This window comes from Thrips palmi, unplaced genomic scaffold, assembly GCF_012932325.1.
Source record: "Thrips palmi isolate BJ-2018 unplaced genomic scaffold, TpBJ-2018v1 HiC_scaffold_5, whole genome shotgun sequence".
Taxonomy (NCBI): Eukaryota; Metazoa; Arthropoda; class Insecta; order Thysanoptera; family Thripidae; genus Thrips; species Thrips palmi.
This window is the reverse complement of record NW_023144632.1, coordinates 14,628,374-14,643,404: the sequence shown is the minus strand read 5'-3', so window position 1 is coordinate 14,643,404 and position 15,031 is coordinate 14,628,374. Positions and strand designations below refer to the sequence as shown.

Sequence of the window (15,031 nt, the reverse complement as noted above, 5' to 3'; positions counted from 1 at the left end):
TTCCGCTGAGGTGCGAGAGAGACAGAGCGACGACAACGACTCTCGTCTGCTGCGCGGGGCGGCCAGGGGGCGGCCTGGCCCCGGAACGCAATCTTTGGCGGGCGCGGCTGCGGACGAGGCCGTGGACTCCACCCAGACATGGAGGCCCACGCTGCCACACTGCCATGGGGGCGGCCTAAGTTGCTTCAGGAAATGAGCAGTTAGTTTGTTCCTGATCCGACGCACAACTTGCGGGCCGCGGGACCGGCGAGAGGGAAGGGTCGTCGTCGCGGTGAGAACCGACCCAGCAGACTCTCCCTCCGTCTCCCTCCCACGGATGCGGCACGCCCCACGAGTGCGAGAGAGGCAGAGCGACGAAAGCCTTGTTCGGGATCGCTTTCGAGTAGCTCCGCGCGGCGGGGCCCATCACGGTTATCTCTTGTCTATCGGCATGAGGAGTCCTCGGGGATGACAAGCCATCCGTCTCTCTGGCTGGCTGCGGCTGGCTGCGGCTCCGAGACTCCACTGCGAGCGGCAGCGCGGCAGCGTTCCGAAGGGAGAGCGAGAGGGCCAAGACGCGGCCCCGTCAAAGGGACCCCGCGTGACGTCACGCCACTGTGATTCCGGAAAGTGCCTCTCTCTCTCTCTCTCTCTCTCTCTCTCTCTCTCTCTCTCTCTCTCTCTCTCTCTCTCTCACACACACTCTCACACACACACACACACACACTCACCCTTTCAAAGAGATGGCAATGAAATCATTATGTTAAGTTGCAAACCTAGATTTTATTTGTCTTTTCTTCAATCAAGTTGCACTTGCGGAACAATGACCCGGGTGCTTAGGCAATGGGGTAGCTAGCCTCGGAGGCGATGCCACAGTTGTTCTTCTGGTTGCGGGCCATCTTGATGTAACCCTCCTCACCCCAGGAGGTGCCCCAGGAGTTCTTGACGATCCAGTAGTCCTTGTTGTTCAGTATTCCGTCGCTGCCGTAACCGACGGCGAGGACGCCGTGGTCGAGATAGGTCTGGGAGCACTCGGGCTCGTAGTAGATGCCGCTGCTGTACATCTGGAAGGACCAGTTGCTGGCGTCGATGGCGACGGACACGGGGCCGACCTTCTTGACGGCGTCCTTGAGGTCGTCCTCAGAGAACTGCTTGATGTCGACGAAGCTGGACAGAGTGCCGGCGTTGTTGTCCTTGGAGTAGCTGCAGGAACCGTCCACACCGGAGTAGGGGTAGGAGTCCTCGGTGTCGATACCGCCGTTAAGCGAGCGTAGTCCATCAGACCACCACCGCAGCCGTAGTTCTCGGTGGAGCAGTCGACCAGGTTCTGCTCGGAGAGGGAGACGAGCTTCTTGTTCTTCTTGAAGAGAGCACCCTCGAGGGAGCCGGTCTGGAGAGCAAAGGATAGGAAGGTGGCGTTAGAGAGACTTGTTCGTCCGGGGCGCGCCGCCGTTCAAGCCGTTCAAATTGTGATACTTACGGTGGAGAAAGCCCAGCAGGAGCCGCACTGGCCCTGGTCCTTGATGTCGGTGACGTACCCCTTCTTCCTCCAGTCGACGTTCGTGTTCCAGGGCCAGGAGAGGGCCACGGGCTCGGACACGTTGTGCAGGGCGCGGACGGGCTTGTTCACGGGGGAACGGTAGCCGTTGAGCCTCTCAGCAACCTCGTGGGTGTGCAGCAGCGAACTTGTTGATGGCGACGGTGAAGGTGACCTCACCGGCTTCGAAGCGAGCGTTGTACTTGGCGACCTTGATGGCGTTCTCCTTGAAGATCTTCATGCGGTGGGTCTCCTCGACCTCGTGGGCGTAGGTCTTGCCGTGCTCGGCCTTGAACTTCTGCCAGTGGATGGCGAGCTCGTCCTCGGAGGGGATGGACCAGCAAGTGGCCACCGCCACGAAGGCAGCCAGGACGATGAGGAACTTCATGGTGCTGAAACGGAGGAACTGCGCTAGACAGGCGGCCGGGTGCACCAATGTACGAATGTACGCTGCGGGGTGCCGGCCGTGCAGGCCAGACAGTGCAGGTACTACTCACCTATCCAGGGGAGCTGAATGCTGCTCTGGCAGTGCGTCTGGGCTCTTTTATACCCTGGTGTCGTAATCTTTCATTTGTCTCGCTGAAGTGGTTTTTCAGGAATTTCTTCTTTGTCATCATTTGGCCTGATTGAACGGTCGTCTGTCGGACTTCTAATTCCTTCTACGTGGTCTAGACCACACCAAACGCCCCAAACGTGGTCTAGACCACACCAACTGATGCGGTCAAAATGGCATCCATTTGACCACACCAGTTGGTGCGGTCTAGACCACGTTTGGTTTTTCAGTGAGTGGAGGGGGAGACGGAAACATTCCAAACATTCAATTTAGCACGTACGTTTATCAATCTGTTTGGCGGGGCTGGCGGGGCGTCGATGGTTGGCGCTTCGCTCCAATTCCACGGAGCTGGCGGCCGTGCCATATTCCCGGCGCTTGAATTAGTGGGCGTGTTTCGGAAGCACATTGCCGACGCTCCGAATCTCTGCGCCGCTTGCGCTGCTGCCAGCAACCGTTTTACGGCGCGAGCTGCCTCCGTCTCTCTCGCACTCCTTCGGCCCACGGGAGAGTGCGAGAGAGACGGAGGCTGTTCGGGGGCGGCCTGCGGGCCGGCGACCTAATTATGTGGGACCGGGCGGCTGGCCGAGAGCGGGGCGAGCAGGGCGAGAGGGCTCCTCCCGATGGACAGAGGCAGGCCGGCCGGGGAGGACCCCAGTGGGAGGGAGAGGGGAGGCACTGTCGACTGAATCCTTAGGTCCAATTATGCGGGAGACATGTCATGTTTTCTGGCTGGCGGGGCACTGCCGGGGCCGGGAGAGTTCCTACACTGCTGTGCGGCGAGCGAGGTCACCCTGGTCTCGTAAACTTTCGAGGTTCGCCCAGGACTGGAGGAATCAAAGTCAGTGTAAAATTGAATGATAATTTATTAGAAATATATTTACACAGAACGATACAAACAAGGTAATATTTTCATATTTGTTTTTTGTTTGCTTGTGTATTTTAACTTTAACAAGGTTTGGCTTTTTCGCATGGATAGAGGAGAAAAACTGATTAGCTATGGACTATCTTAATTATACATGGGACAGTGGAGCTCACGTGAGCTCAAGAGGAAAGTCGGTTTATAAGATAGCGGACTAGCTTCAATCTTAAACGCTAAAATTTGAAACGGCATCTACAGAGCTAACACAGTAAATTTATTTAGATCCTTAAACCTATCTGCAACATTATGGTACAGGCCAACATTAACTAGATATAATATTTAGATATAGATTACTGGTTACACATTTACAAGGTAAACTTTGGGCTTTGCGACAGAGCTCGAGGCTAGGAGGGGAGCCCAATGCGTTGCAGCGCAAAGATCGCCACAAGGCGTTGGGTTCGCCCCCTCGCCGCCCCGTCCAAACTTTGTACAACATTTAACACAATAGGAATTAATTTTTAATTATTAAAATTTTTGGATTAGGGTTTTTGGACGAGTTGTTGGCGGGTCGGAAGCGGGATCCACTCCCGTCAGGCGGCCGACTCCCCGTTCAGCAGTCTGCAACACACGACACCACACTGTCAGAAAATGGTCATAAACAACAAAAACAAAAAACCCTGCCTGGGGAAATGGTGCAAATAAAACAACAAAAACAATGATGCCTGAAAAAACGATTCTAAAGCAAAGAATTCATCCAGGGAAAACGGCGCAACGACGGCCAAAACGTTCAACGGAGGTATGACACAAAAGCACCTTCGAACGACAGAACGACGGTAAAGAGGCCAAGGGCAAGGGGAAGGGTGGCGAGAGGCAGTGTAGGAGGGAGGCACGCGCTGGCTGCGCTGGCGCGCTTGACGGGCAGGTGTGGAGAGGTGAGCAGTGGGCGCCGACGGCCCTGGGGACGTCCGGGCACCACCCCCGCCTCTCCGGAAATGACGAGGCCCTCCGTGGGGCCGAAGGCTGCGAGGCGCTCTCGTTAGTGTTGATGGATGAAGGGCCCGAAGGGCAACCCGCGCGCAATACGCCCTACACCCTCTGGGGCGCGGCGCGGCGCGGCGGGGCGGGGCGGACTCGTGCGCGCAATTACCGTGTAGGGTGCGGCGTTTATACCACGCAGGTGAGCCGCAGCCCTTTTACCCGCGAATCTGGGACCTAATCGCGGCGACCCAGCCAGGGCAGCCAGGCCGCACAGTCGTCGCCCCGCCCCGTCCCCCTCGCCCTCGCGGGGCGCCCCGTGGAATGAGTCTGCCCGCCCCTGCGAGGCCGCCGAGTCATTCCCTGGGAGGCGAGGCCAGCTGCCTGAAGGGCGGCCTCGTGGCTCTGTCTCTCTCGCACTCGTGGGGCGTCCATGAGGGGTGCGAGAGGGACAGAGCCACGAGACGACCCTCCGGAACCAGACGGCTGCCGGGGCGACCCGCGGGGCGACCCCACCACTAGGCGCGGGCTGCGCGCGGCGCGAAGAGACGCCAAAATGCGTTTGACGCGTCGGCACCGTAAATTTTCAACCGCACCAACTTGCTCAAAGCACCCTCCTGCCGCTGCCAGCAACGCCCCGCGGGCAACCAGTCAACCGCCTCGCCCCGCAGGCAGGGGAGGCCCCATTGTGCCCCGCCACTCGCTGCACCCCACCACCCACTCCGTCTACTCCGGGAACCTTTTTTCCCCACCATGAGCATCCCGATGATGGTGGTCGCGCCACGCGTCGCGGCGCCAAGCCAGGCTCGTCGGCCAGGTGCCTGCCGTAGACGGCGTCGACGGCGTCGACCGCGGTGCGCGGCGAGTGAGTGGCGGCAGTCGGACGCCGGGGCCGCCGTGGCGCCGGCAATGGTCGGTCCGTCCGCCGCGCCGCCGCCACGTCCGCCAACCCTTCCCGACCGAGACCGCCCTGCCGCGGCACTGCCGCCCCGCATCTCCCTATCGGGCCGTTTGCATGATTTACAGGTGGCTGCGCGCGGGCCTGGGCCGGCCTGGGTCCGGACCGTGGCGGGGCGTCGGGGACGTTAAAGTGCCGGGCACGCCGTGGCAACGCCACGGCAACGCAAGCGGCGACAAACTTGGGCAGTTTGGCCGTCTGTGCGTGGCGATGGCGATGGCCGTCGCGATGGCCGAGGCCCGGCCGGCCGTGGTCGCCATGGCCGTGTCGCCCGGGAGTTGTGGTCATTGAGGAGGGGCGGGGCAAAGGGGCCCTGACATGCACTCCGGAGCCCCAACGGGGGGCAGGGCTGGGGCTTGGGTCCGAGTCCGGCGGGGGAGTGTATTTTTAAGCGGCGGTGCGCCACCCCCGACCGACCCGGCAGCCGCTCTAGAACACCTGCTCAGGCGCCCGGACACCAGTCAGCCCGGCCCCGCCCCGCCCCGCCCCGCCCACTCCCCGGAGCCGGGAGAGAAGGGAACTCAAGCCGCTTACGGCTGATTTGGCCCCCGCCAGCGGTGCGGAAGTGGCGCTACAGAGAGACAGCGCATCCGTAATGCTGCCTGCAAGAGGGCCAGCGCAGCTTGCGGTGGCAGAGAGCTGAAGCGCCCACACGGCGAGGGGCGGAGCGGCGCGGAGCAGTGGATTGGAGCTTGGCGTTTGGCGCTTTGCGCTCGGCGCCACCCCACGGCGGGCACCCCGCACTGCCACTGGAAGTCTGTTCCCCGACAAACGCCCCGCACTGACGTCAAGGTGCTGCACGCGGCGCCGACCTCCTTAGCGGGCTAAAGCCTCTCGCACTCGCGGGGCGTGCCGCGGGGGCGCGAGAGAGACAGAGCCGCCGGGGGATGCACGCCGACCCTGCCCTGCGCATTACCGGCCCAGAAATAGCCGCGGACGCCGAGGAGGGCGAGGGCGGCGGGGGGCAGTGGAGGCACGAACGAAGGGGGCAAGCCGAACTGGCGACAGGAACAGGAGCCGCGGCACGCCGGAGTGGGAGAGAGATTGATGGGAGCGGGGCAGATGTGCAGGCGGGGGGCGGGGCGGGCGGGCGGGGCGGGGCGGGGCGGGCTGAGCCGTTAGCGCGTCGCGCCTCGCGGAGTTCGGGGGAACGCGTCGGAACAAAGTCCGCGTCTCAGACTCTCAGACCGCCTTTAACAAGAAGAAAGATCTTGAGGGGATGAAAAAGAGGAAGCACGGGTGGAAAAGGAGGGGGGGGGCAATGCGGGTGTTCGAAGCCGGAGAGGTGGGGGGAGAGAGAGAGAGAGAGAGAGAGAGAGAGAGAGAGAGGAGAGAGAGAGAGAGAGAGAGAGAGAGAGAGAGAGAGAAGAGAGAGAGGAGAGAGAGAGGGACTCACCTTTGGGTTGGTTCGCGCGTTCACGGCGACGCGGCCATGCTTTGGTATCCCGGCGACGGAGACTCGCACTCGCTCTTCTCCGGCACCGGCCCCATGATCGACTGGCCCAGGAGGCGCCCGCCGACCTGCCGAAGGAACAGACACCGCAAAATGAGCAAAACCCGGCAAAACCACGGTTCGGTTTGGCGACGTGCCCCGGCATCGCCTCGTCGTTGTGGCGAGAGAAACAAACGCGAAGAAACGGCACCCCTCCAGGGCCTCCAGGGCCTCCAGGCGACACGGCACTGTATTTACATTTCAAGTCGAGCATCCGAGGAGTTGGGGCCGCCTTCGAGGCCCCCTTCGACCGGATTGGACTGATTTCGTTTCTCCCCAAGAACACGGGGCGCAGCGCGGCGTGGAGAAAAGTTGCCAACGAAATGCTAAGTTGGCGGCTTAGCCACGTACGGCTGGAGCGCCAACACACACACCCACCCACACACACACACACACACACTCACACGGACGTGAGCGGTGCGGCGGGAGAGCCGAGAGTTTGGATCTGCATAAGCAATTCGATTCGGGGCGGAAAAGTCTGGCGCGAAACAGACGAGTTCGACAATTTGTATTACTGCTTGCACATGCATTTGCCTTGCCACGCGGATATCCGCGCCGAACGGCGAGGGTCTGTTGTGTCGTCGCTGAGTGAATTCAACCCATCCCCTCCCTCTTTTCCCCGGTCCTCATGTCGCTCACAATCCCCGCAGCACTGCAAAAAAAAGAGGCGGCAGGAAGTCCCGCAGACCAACTCTGACTCACCTTGATGTCTCGGTCCAAGAGCGACCGGTCGATCTTCTGGTACTCCTTGCCTGAGCGAGGCCGCAGCGTGGTGGTGGCCTGAAGCCTGCAGAGGGAGAGAGAGACTGGTCAGTGAAAAGGCGCCATCGATGGGCGTTGTGCGGCGTTGAGCCACGACCAAGCTTCGACGCTCACCTCAAGCAGTCAGGGGTATCCGACGACGAGTGTGACGACAGCGACAGGGTCTCGATGTAGTCCGACATGTCTGAGGTGCCCGAGCTGGTGGAGTTGCAGTCCATGTAGGGCACCGGGAGCACGCCGTCGCTGGCCGGACTCGCGCGGCCTGGAGGACAAGAAGCAACCGTCACTGGGCGAGCTCCGCGTCGCCACGCCACCGCAAAGGCCGGCATCAACTTACCCTTCTTGGCCGGGCAGACGGGGACCTCCGCCTCGGCGGACGACGACTTGGGGTGCACGCTCATGCGGTGGAACTGGAAGGTGATCTCCTTGAGCGGGTCCGACGACTTGGAGCGGCGCTGCAGCGACGCGTGGTGGCAGGCGCCGAGGCGCTGCGCAGGCTGCGCGCGCCAGTTGGCGGACACGGCCGTGGTGAGCGGCAGCTCGAAGTCGGTGAAGTCGCCGCCGCGGTGCCGGTGCAGCGAGCCGATGGACACACCCGAGTCGTTGGAGCTGGACGAGTCGCGGTTGTTGCCCTTGCACGGCACACTGGAGGAGCGGCGGATGTGCACGGCGGCCGAGGACGGCGACGATGACGTGGAGCCCGTCGTCTCCGTGGCCTCCGCGTTCTGCACCAGCGTCTGGATGGACGCCGTGCTGCCCGACTCGCTGGCCACGCCCGACGGCTCGCTGTCGGCCTCCGGGTCCGGGGCCACCGTGACGGGGTCATCCTCGTCGTCGTCGTCGAGGACGGCGTCCTCCCCGGGCCGCTGCGCCTCGCACTGGCTGAGCAGCGAGTTGACGGAGCTGACGCGGCTGGACGACACGCTGTCCTGCTCCTGCTCCTCGATGTCCAGGTAGCGCGACGAGTCCGCCGAGTTGGAGCGGCGCCGCGCCAGCGCCAGCTGCCGCCGGCCCTCCTGGTCGCCGTGGTCCAGGTCGGCGACGCGCCGCAGGTGGGGGCTGCCCATGAGCATGGCCGAGCCGGGGACGCGCACGAACTCCGAGTCGACGCGCTTCTTGGCGCGGTCCGGGGACACGCTGTGCTGCCCGTTCAGGCTGGCCATGCTGGCCGACTTCTCGCCGCCGTTGATCCTGTCCAGCGCCATGCGCATCAGGTCGGACTTGGCGGCGGCGCCGGCCGCCTGCTGGGTCTGCGGAGCCTGTTGGACCTGCTGAGCCTGCTGGGCCTGCTGGGCCTGCTGGGCCTGCTGGGCCTGCTGGGTGGCGCCCGAGAGCGGCGACATGGGCAAGTAGCCGGGGAAGTGGTTGCACTCGGGCCGAGCCGCCGTGTCCGCTGGCGCGGGGGTGGGTGCGGCGGTGGCAAGGGGTTCCATCATCATGTAGTCGTCCAGCGGCCTACTGTTGGTGGAGCCGTTGCAGTTGCCCTTGGTGGGGGCAGCGCCGTTGACGGCGTGCTCGTCGCCGTCCTCCTTGCCGGGCTGGCAGTGGCCGCACTTGGTGCACAGCTTGCCGCAGTCGGCCATCTGCTGCGCCAGGGCCTGCACCTCGCGCGGTGTGATCCCCGCCTTCATGAGAACGTCCCGGGAGTTCTCGTAGAGCTCCAGCGACTGCGCAAAGTGGATGTTGGCGTAGTTGGGGCAGTCGGCGGGTCCGTCTGTCACGGCCCCCGCCTCGGCCTCGGCCTTCGGCATCACCTCCACGTTCTCGTAGTTGGCCGTGTCGGAGGGCGCGGCCGCGGCCTCGCCCTCGTCGTCCTCCTTGAGGCTCTTCCGCCGGTTGGTCTTCTTGGAGCGGTCGATGGTGGCGTACAGCTCCACCTCACCGCGCTGGTTCACTACGGGCATCTTGCCCTGGCCGCTGAGGCGCACCTTGACGACGGCCGAGTTGTCCACGCCGTTGCCGCGGCGGCAGTAGGACGCCAGCGAGCTGGGCCAGCACGCGACGCGTTGGCACGGGCACTCGCCCGTCCGCACCGCCAGCTGCTCGCTCTCCAGCATGGTCTTGCCGGTCCTGCCGTCGTGCGACACCACCGTGGTCTTCTTGGTGCACTTGAGCATGAAGGCGCAGGGCGCGGGCAACGCCTTACCCGACGGTGGCGTGTCGTAGTTGCCGTACTGGTCGACGTTCTCCTCCACCCGGGCCAGGACCTCCTTCATGTTCTTGGGCGTGTCGTAGTACTCGTCGGGGCCGGAGGCGCTGCTCAGGGACAGAACCTGAGACGCATCGGCCGGGGCCTTGGAGCACTCCTTGAGGTGGGCGGCGAGCGGTCGCGGCACGTCGTAGTTCTCGTAGGGGCCGACGCCGGCGGCGGCGGCGTGGCCGTCCAGCCGCAGGGCCGGGTTGTGGCAGGGGCAGGCGTGCACCACGTAGTCCTTGTCCTTGGCGTCGTCGGGCAGCGGCATGACCGCTTTCCGCTTCTTCTTGGAGGGCGAGGTCTGGTCCTGGCTCGGCTTGGGCGGCCGCACGGGCGGGCACTGGCACTCCCCGTTGACGCAGCCGCAGGCCGAGGCCGTGGCGGCCAGCCTGGACAGCCTGGGCACGGAGTACTCGGAGGTCTCGCTGCTGTCGTGCGAGCTCATGGACATTCGATCACAGATGCTGCTGGTGGCCGTCTTGGGCCGCGGCGTGGTGGCGCTGTGGTGCGCGTGGAGGTGGCCGTGGTGGCAGCAGGCCGCGGCGGCGGGCTCCACGGGCCAGGCGGGCGCCAGCGGCGTGCCGGGCGTGCAGGTGGAGGAGCGCGACATGGCCGGCGCGCCCAGCTTGCTGAAGCACGACGTGCAGCGCTCCATGGCGGAGCGGTTGCCGCGCGACATGTCCAGCGACAGCCCCCAGGACTCGCCGTGGATCTGGCTCACCGAGTCGGGCATCTCGCGCACCGACGTCGTGTCGCCGCAGCCGTAGTTGCTGTCCAGGTCGCCGCCGACGCGCGAGCTCTCGGCGGAGGGCCAGAAGGGGGAGTGGCGGTGGCTGCAGGCGTAGGGGTACTCGTCCCCGTCCTGCGGGCACGAGCACTCCTCGGTGCAGCAGCAGCAGCCGCCGTCCACGCCGTCCACGCCGGCCAGCGTCACCGAGTCGGCGCAGCTCAGCGCGCCCGACCGGCTCTGCGACGCCTTGCGGCTGGGGCTCTCCATCACTGCGGGCAAGAAGGTGCACCGTGAGGCCCCCCTTGGCGCTTCAAAAGGAAGGCAAAAGCGCCTGTTTGCCGCCCCCCTGGGGCTGGCCATGGATCCGCGACTGCGGCCTGGAAGAGGAGTACTCACCGGACGAGTTCCTGGACACGGTGTTCCTGCGCCGCGTGAACAGCTTGCTCTGGGAGGCGAGCCGCACGGCGCGCTCCACGTCCTCGGCCTGGTCCGTCACCAGCACGTGCAGGCCCTCGCCCTTGTTGCAGCGCGAGCCGCCCTCGAAGCAGAACTTGCCGTCCACCACGCCGTACCGCCTGCGGACAGAGAGCAAGCCGGCCGTGAAGGCAGCAGACGAGACGAGGGGCAGACGCGACGCGTAACTCCGTCAACACCCCGCCGACTCGCGGAGGGGAGTCCGCGACGACGGCATCCAGCAGACTGATTCCGAGAGTCGTTTCCGTCGCTCCGTCTCTCTCGCACCAATACGGGGCGCCCCATGAGTGCAGCCGAGACAGAGGTCGGTCTGCAGGTCGTCGGCTGGCGACGCCCCGACGCGCCGCGGCGGCACGGTGGCAGTTACCGGCGCAGCCTGGCGCAGCCTCCGCAGACTTTGACGGCGTCCTCCGTCGCCCGCCCGGTAATTTACGGTGCGCCACACTCCGTTGGAACCGTTCCGAGTTGGGCCGGCCGGCCGCGCACCGGCGGCGAAAGGGGGGGGGGGGGGGGGGGGGGGGCACTAACTTCGGCCGTGTTTGTTCCCATCGGCGAGCACGAGAGCCACTGCCGCTGCCGACGACAAGGGTGGGAAGCACGAAGCACGGCCAGCACGGGGCAGTTTTAGACCGGACCGCGAAACTACTTTACGTACTCAACCACAGCACACACATTCGTGAACTACTTTTGGTTTTCTAGGCCATTAAATCCCGGCGGGCGAGCGAGAGAGAGAGAGAGAGGGGGGGGGCGGATTATGCTTGTTCGCCTCTCAGAGTAAACGTACCAATCATGAACTACTGTTCCAATCACGGATCACCGCAGTTTATTTCTAAGCTACCCGTCCGATTCAAAACTAATAAAGCTCTGTCGCGTCTCCACAATGTACATACCAATATAGGTAGCTTTTTACTCGGCTTTTGAGCATCCGAGACGTAACTAATGGGCAGTGACGTTTGGAATGGTTCCATGGGTGGTTCTGTGTTTGGAACCGTGGTCCCTGTTCGGCACGTCCCCCTGTTCAAACCCTCTGGTTGGCACACAGGCATTAGCCCCAGTTATGTATGGCCGGCCTCCTACAGTGGCGCGGTCGGCCGGGGTCGGCCCGTGTGAGCGCGTCGCTGCCCCGACGGCCGAAAGGCTGCAAGGCGCGAGGGGCGCGACCCCCGATTTATGTGGGGGGCACGCCATGCCGCCCCGCCCCGCCCCGCCCCGCCCCGCCCCGCCTCAGCGCGCCTCAGACAGGTAACAGATAGGCCCGGCCGGCGGCGGCCCCCGGTGCAGAGAGGCAGAGCGGCGCCCCGGAACTCTCTCCTTCCTCGACCTCCAGGCTGGAGGCTCCAGTCTGGGCTCCAGTCCGCGCCGGCTTCCGGCCAGCAAGTCGATCGGCAGAGGCGCCGGTCGGGACGGCGCACTACACCGTCAGGACGCAGCCTGCACTGCTCGCTCTGTCTCTCTCGCACTCTTGGATCGTGCCCTATGTGTGCGACAGAGAGAGAGAGAGCGAGCAGTGCGGGCAGCGGGACGCGCTCCACAGGGCGGTGCGCGGCGGGGCTGCACCGCGGGGACTAGTTTCACAGCAGGCTGACTCCGAGCACTGCTGTCTGCCTCACTCTCTTTCGGCATGCCCCATGAGAGCGAGAGAGACGAATCAGCCTGCAGTTCCACCCGCGGCGGGCCGCAGCGCACGGCCCACCCGTCGCCTCGCCCCTGCAGGGCCTCGCGCGGATCGGTGCCAAACTGCTCTCAAACTCGACTCGGTGGTAATGCCGAACACCGAGCGGGAAGCCGCAGAGTACACAGGAAGTTGCCACCCCATGTGCTTTGTCAGTTCCGCGGGAGTTGCGCCTCGGGCAAGGAATCCCTGCACGAGTGCCGCGTCGGAGAGGTACTCCTGTGGATCGCTTCGACGAATTATCGCGAGTTACTGCTCTAAACGCACAGTTGCACCAGAAGACCGGTGGAGGCGGACAAAAGTTTAGACGCGTTTTGAGCTCCAGTCGCTAAATGGGACTCGAACCGAACGTGTGACCCCACCAATGGATTGCTCTCCGAACGAGGGACCCATTGGTTAGGTCACACGTTCGGTTCGAGGTCTGTTTAGCGACTCCCCGATGTGGGCTGTCGTTGACGGGGACGTGCTCCCTCCCGGACACCGCCGTCGCTTTGGGGCCGACGCCCAAACGGCCTGTCTGCGACGTGTTGGGCCTAACGAACCAATCAGCGCGCCCGGCAGCCCGGTGGCGCTACAGACTGAGAGTCGTTTTCGTCGCCGTCTCTCCCGCACCTGTACAGGGCGCGCCATGAGAGCGAGAGAGACTCTCGGAATCAGTCTGCTGGAGACGTTCCAGGTCCAGGATGGCTCCTGCTGCTGGCTTCGGCTTCCACGCGAAAGCGTCCCTTCCCTTTCCACCACTCTGCAGGAGCAAGCGATGCCTCTCGGTGCCAGCAGGCTGATTCCGGGAAGTGGTTTCGTCGCTCTGCCTCTCTCTCTCGCGGTCACGCGGCGTCGCGAGAGAGAGAGAGAGAGAGAGAGAGAGAGAGAGAGAGAGAGAGAGAGAGAGAGAGAGAGAGAGAGAGAGAGAGAGAGAGAGGCCGCGTCTTGCCACCACCGTAAATTGCGGTGTGCGGGCCGCCCCATCACTTTGGCCTGGCTTCGTTTTACTTTGACCACAACGGGGATGGGGGCGTCGTTTGCGTTCGAGATATCGACTCGCGCCGCCCTTTCTGGCGGGGGAGCTGGAACGCAGGGCGACGGCAGGTGGCGCTGTCGGCCGAGTTCGGCTGGGCCACTGTTCCGTTGTTGTAATCCATGCGCGTTGCTTGACTTTGAGGAGGAGGCATCGCGGGCAGAGGGCTGTCCAAGGGGCTGTCGCATGTCCAAGGGCCGAGCGCCTCACAGTCGGTCCCGGGCGGCTCCCCCCTCTCTCTCTTACTCTCTCTCTGTCTCTCTCTTTCTTTCTCTTTCTAAGGCCCTCCCCTCGAGGGCCCTCCCCGCCCGCATATGCATGGCGGTGCAGCGCGCGGCCAGCCGACGACGGACTCACCCAAGCGAATGCAAACGAATTCTGCGACGTTGTAACGCAGCCCACCCCCTCCGTCGCCCCGCAGGGACGGTCTCGCTGGGCAGCCTGTCCGGGCCTGCCTCTCGTCTTACTGCCAAATGCGGTTTGCCTGCCACGGTTTCCGGTTAGCCTATCACGGTTTGCCTTTTACAATAGGGCCTCATGCATTCTGCCTGTTGTCTTTCCTACCTCACCTTGCCTATTACTTACTATCGCCTTGCCTTCCTTCGGCTCGCCCATTCGCCCCTTCGGGCTTTGGGTCCGCGCAGCCTCACTCAGCCCGCCCCGCACGGTGGCCCAGTCGCGCGGATACGCCCTTTAATTAAAACACTGGCATTTCCATTTCTAAACAGGCGAGGCGGGCGACGACGCCGCGCGCCGAATTATAACAACTTGACTGCATTAAAACGCCCTGCCTGGATGGAGGAGACTCGGCGGCCGAAAACTAACCGCGCGCCTCCTGGCTGCGAGTCGGAGGCGGCCAGGTGCCAGGAGGTGTCGGAGGCGGTGTGGCACACTGTCAAAGCGAGTATGGAGAACTCCCTCCACACTTCACGCGAGGAGTAGCTCACTGAGCCTCTCTCTCTCTTGGCAAGGGGCAAACGTTCAGAAGTCCACACCTCCGAAGTGTGGCGACAGCAAATTGCGGACATTGCTAATCCCACACGCTCCGCATTTTGCAGTGGCGCTGACTCACCTGAGGTGCGCGATCTCCCAGCAGCCGTGCAGCTTGGGCGGCACGCCACTGGTGAGGCAGAAGCGCAGCTCCTGGACGTGCAGCCTGGCCGGCCCCGGCTGCATCTTGGACTTGGGCGGCGCCGACGAGATTTGGATCAGGAACTGCTGGTCTGCGGGGCCGACCAAAGCAAACGGATCGCGGTCAGACGCCAGTCGAACGAACGGACTAGACAAGCCAACAGAACACTCACCTTCGCCGAGGTTGTTGGCAATCTTGACTTGCCACTGAATCAGTCTTTCCCGCGTGTCGAAGGCAAGGATGACGGTGACGTCTTGACATAAGATGGCTATCGTGTTGGACTCCTTGTCCAGAGTGAACCCTGCAACACAAGCACCGTCGCGTCAAAACGCCGTCTGACTATCAATGGCCGAGTCACAGCGCGAGATTGATTCGAGATTGGTTCGAGGTATCGAATAGGCCGGCCGGCAGCGACCAACAAGTGCGGAGAAACGGCTTTTTTGCGGTTGCCGAGGCGGTCTTCGGCCGTCACTGTCATCCGCGTCCACGTCGTCCACGTTGACGTCCTCCGCGATCACGTCGCGCAGTGGGCTAGAAGACCGGTGGAGGCGGCCAAAATTTTAAAGGCATTTGGAGCTCCAGAGTCGGTAATAAAAGTCGAAGCGAACGCGTGACCCCACCAATGGATTGCTCTCCGAACGAGGAATCTATTGGTGCGGGGTCACACGATGTGTTCGAGTCCCATTTACCGACTCTGGA

At 63.4% G+C, this 15,031-nt stretch overlaps 1 protein-coding gene and 1 pseudogene across 1 annotated transcript in view; both read right to left on the bottom strand.

The window, feature by feature from the left end:
- Positions 1-776: 776 nt before the first annotated feature.
- LOC117650451 lies at positions 777-2,032 on the bottom strand (annotated as a pseudogene).
- Positions 2,033-2,914: 882 nt separating this feature from the next.
- LOC117650866 overlaps positions 2,915-15,031 on the bottom strand; it is a 118,116-nt gene continuing 105,999 nt past the window's right edge. Inside the window, exons 4-11 of the mRNA XM_034394481.1 lie at positions 14,505-14,633; positions 14,273-14,423; positions 10,436-10,614; positions 7,453-10,308; positions 7,230-7,377; positions 7,056-7,140; positions 6,258-6,382; positions 2,915-3,546 (exon numbers count right to left, since the gene is read on the bottom strand). Of these exons, the coding sequence (XP_034250372.1) occupies positions 6,278-6,382; positions 7,056-7,140; positions 7,230-7,377; positions 7,453-10,308; positions 10,436-10,614; positions 14,273-14,423; positions 14,505-14,633 (3,653 nt within the window). The 3' untranslated portion in view covers positions 2,915-3,546; positions 6,258-6,277. The remainder of the gene's footprint in view (positions 3,547-6,257; positions 6,383-7,055; positions 7,141-7,229; positions 7,378-7,452; positions 10,309-10,435; positions 10,615-14,272; positions 14,424-14,504; positions 14,634-15,031) is intronic.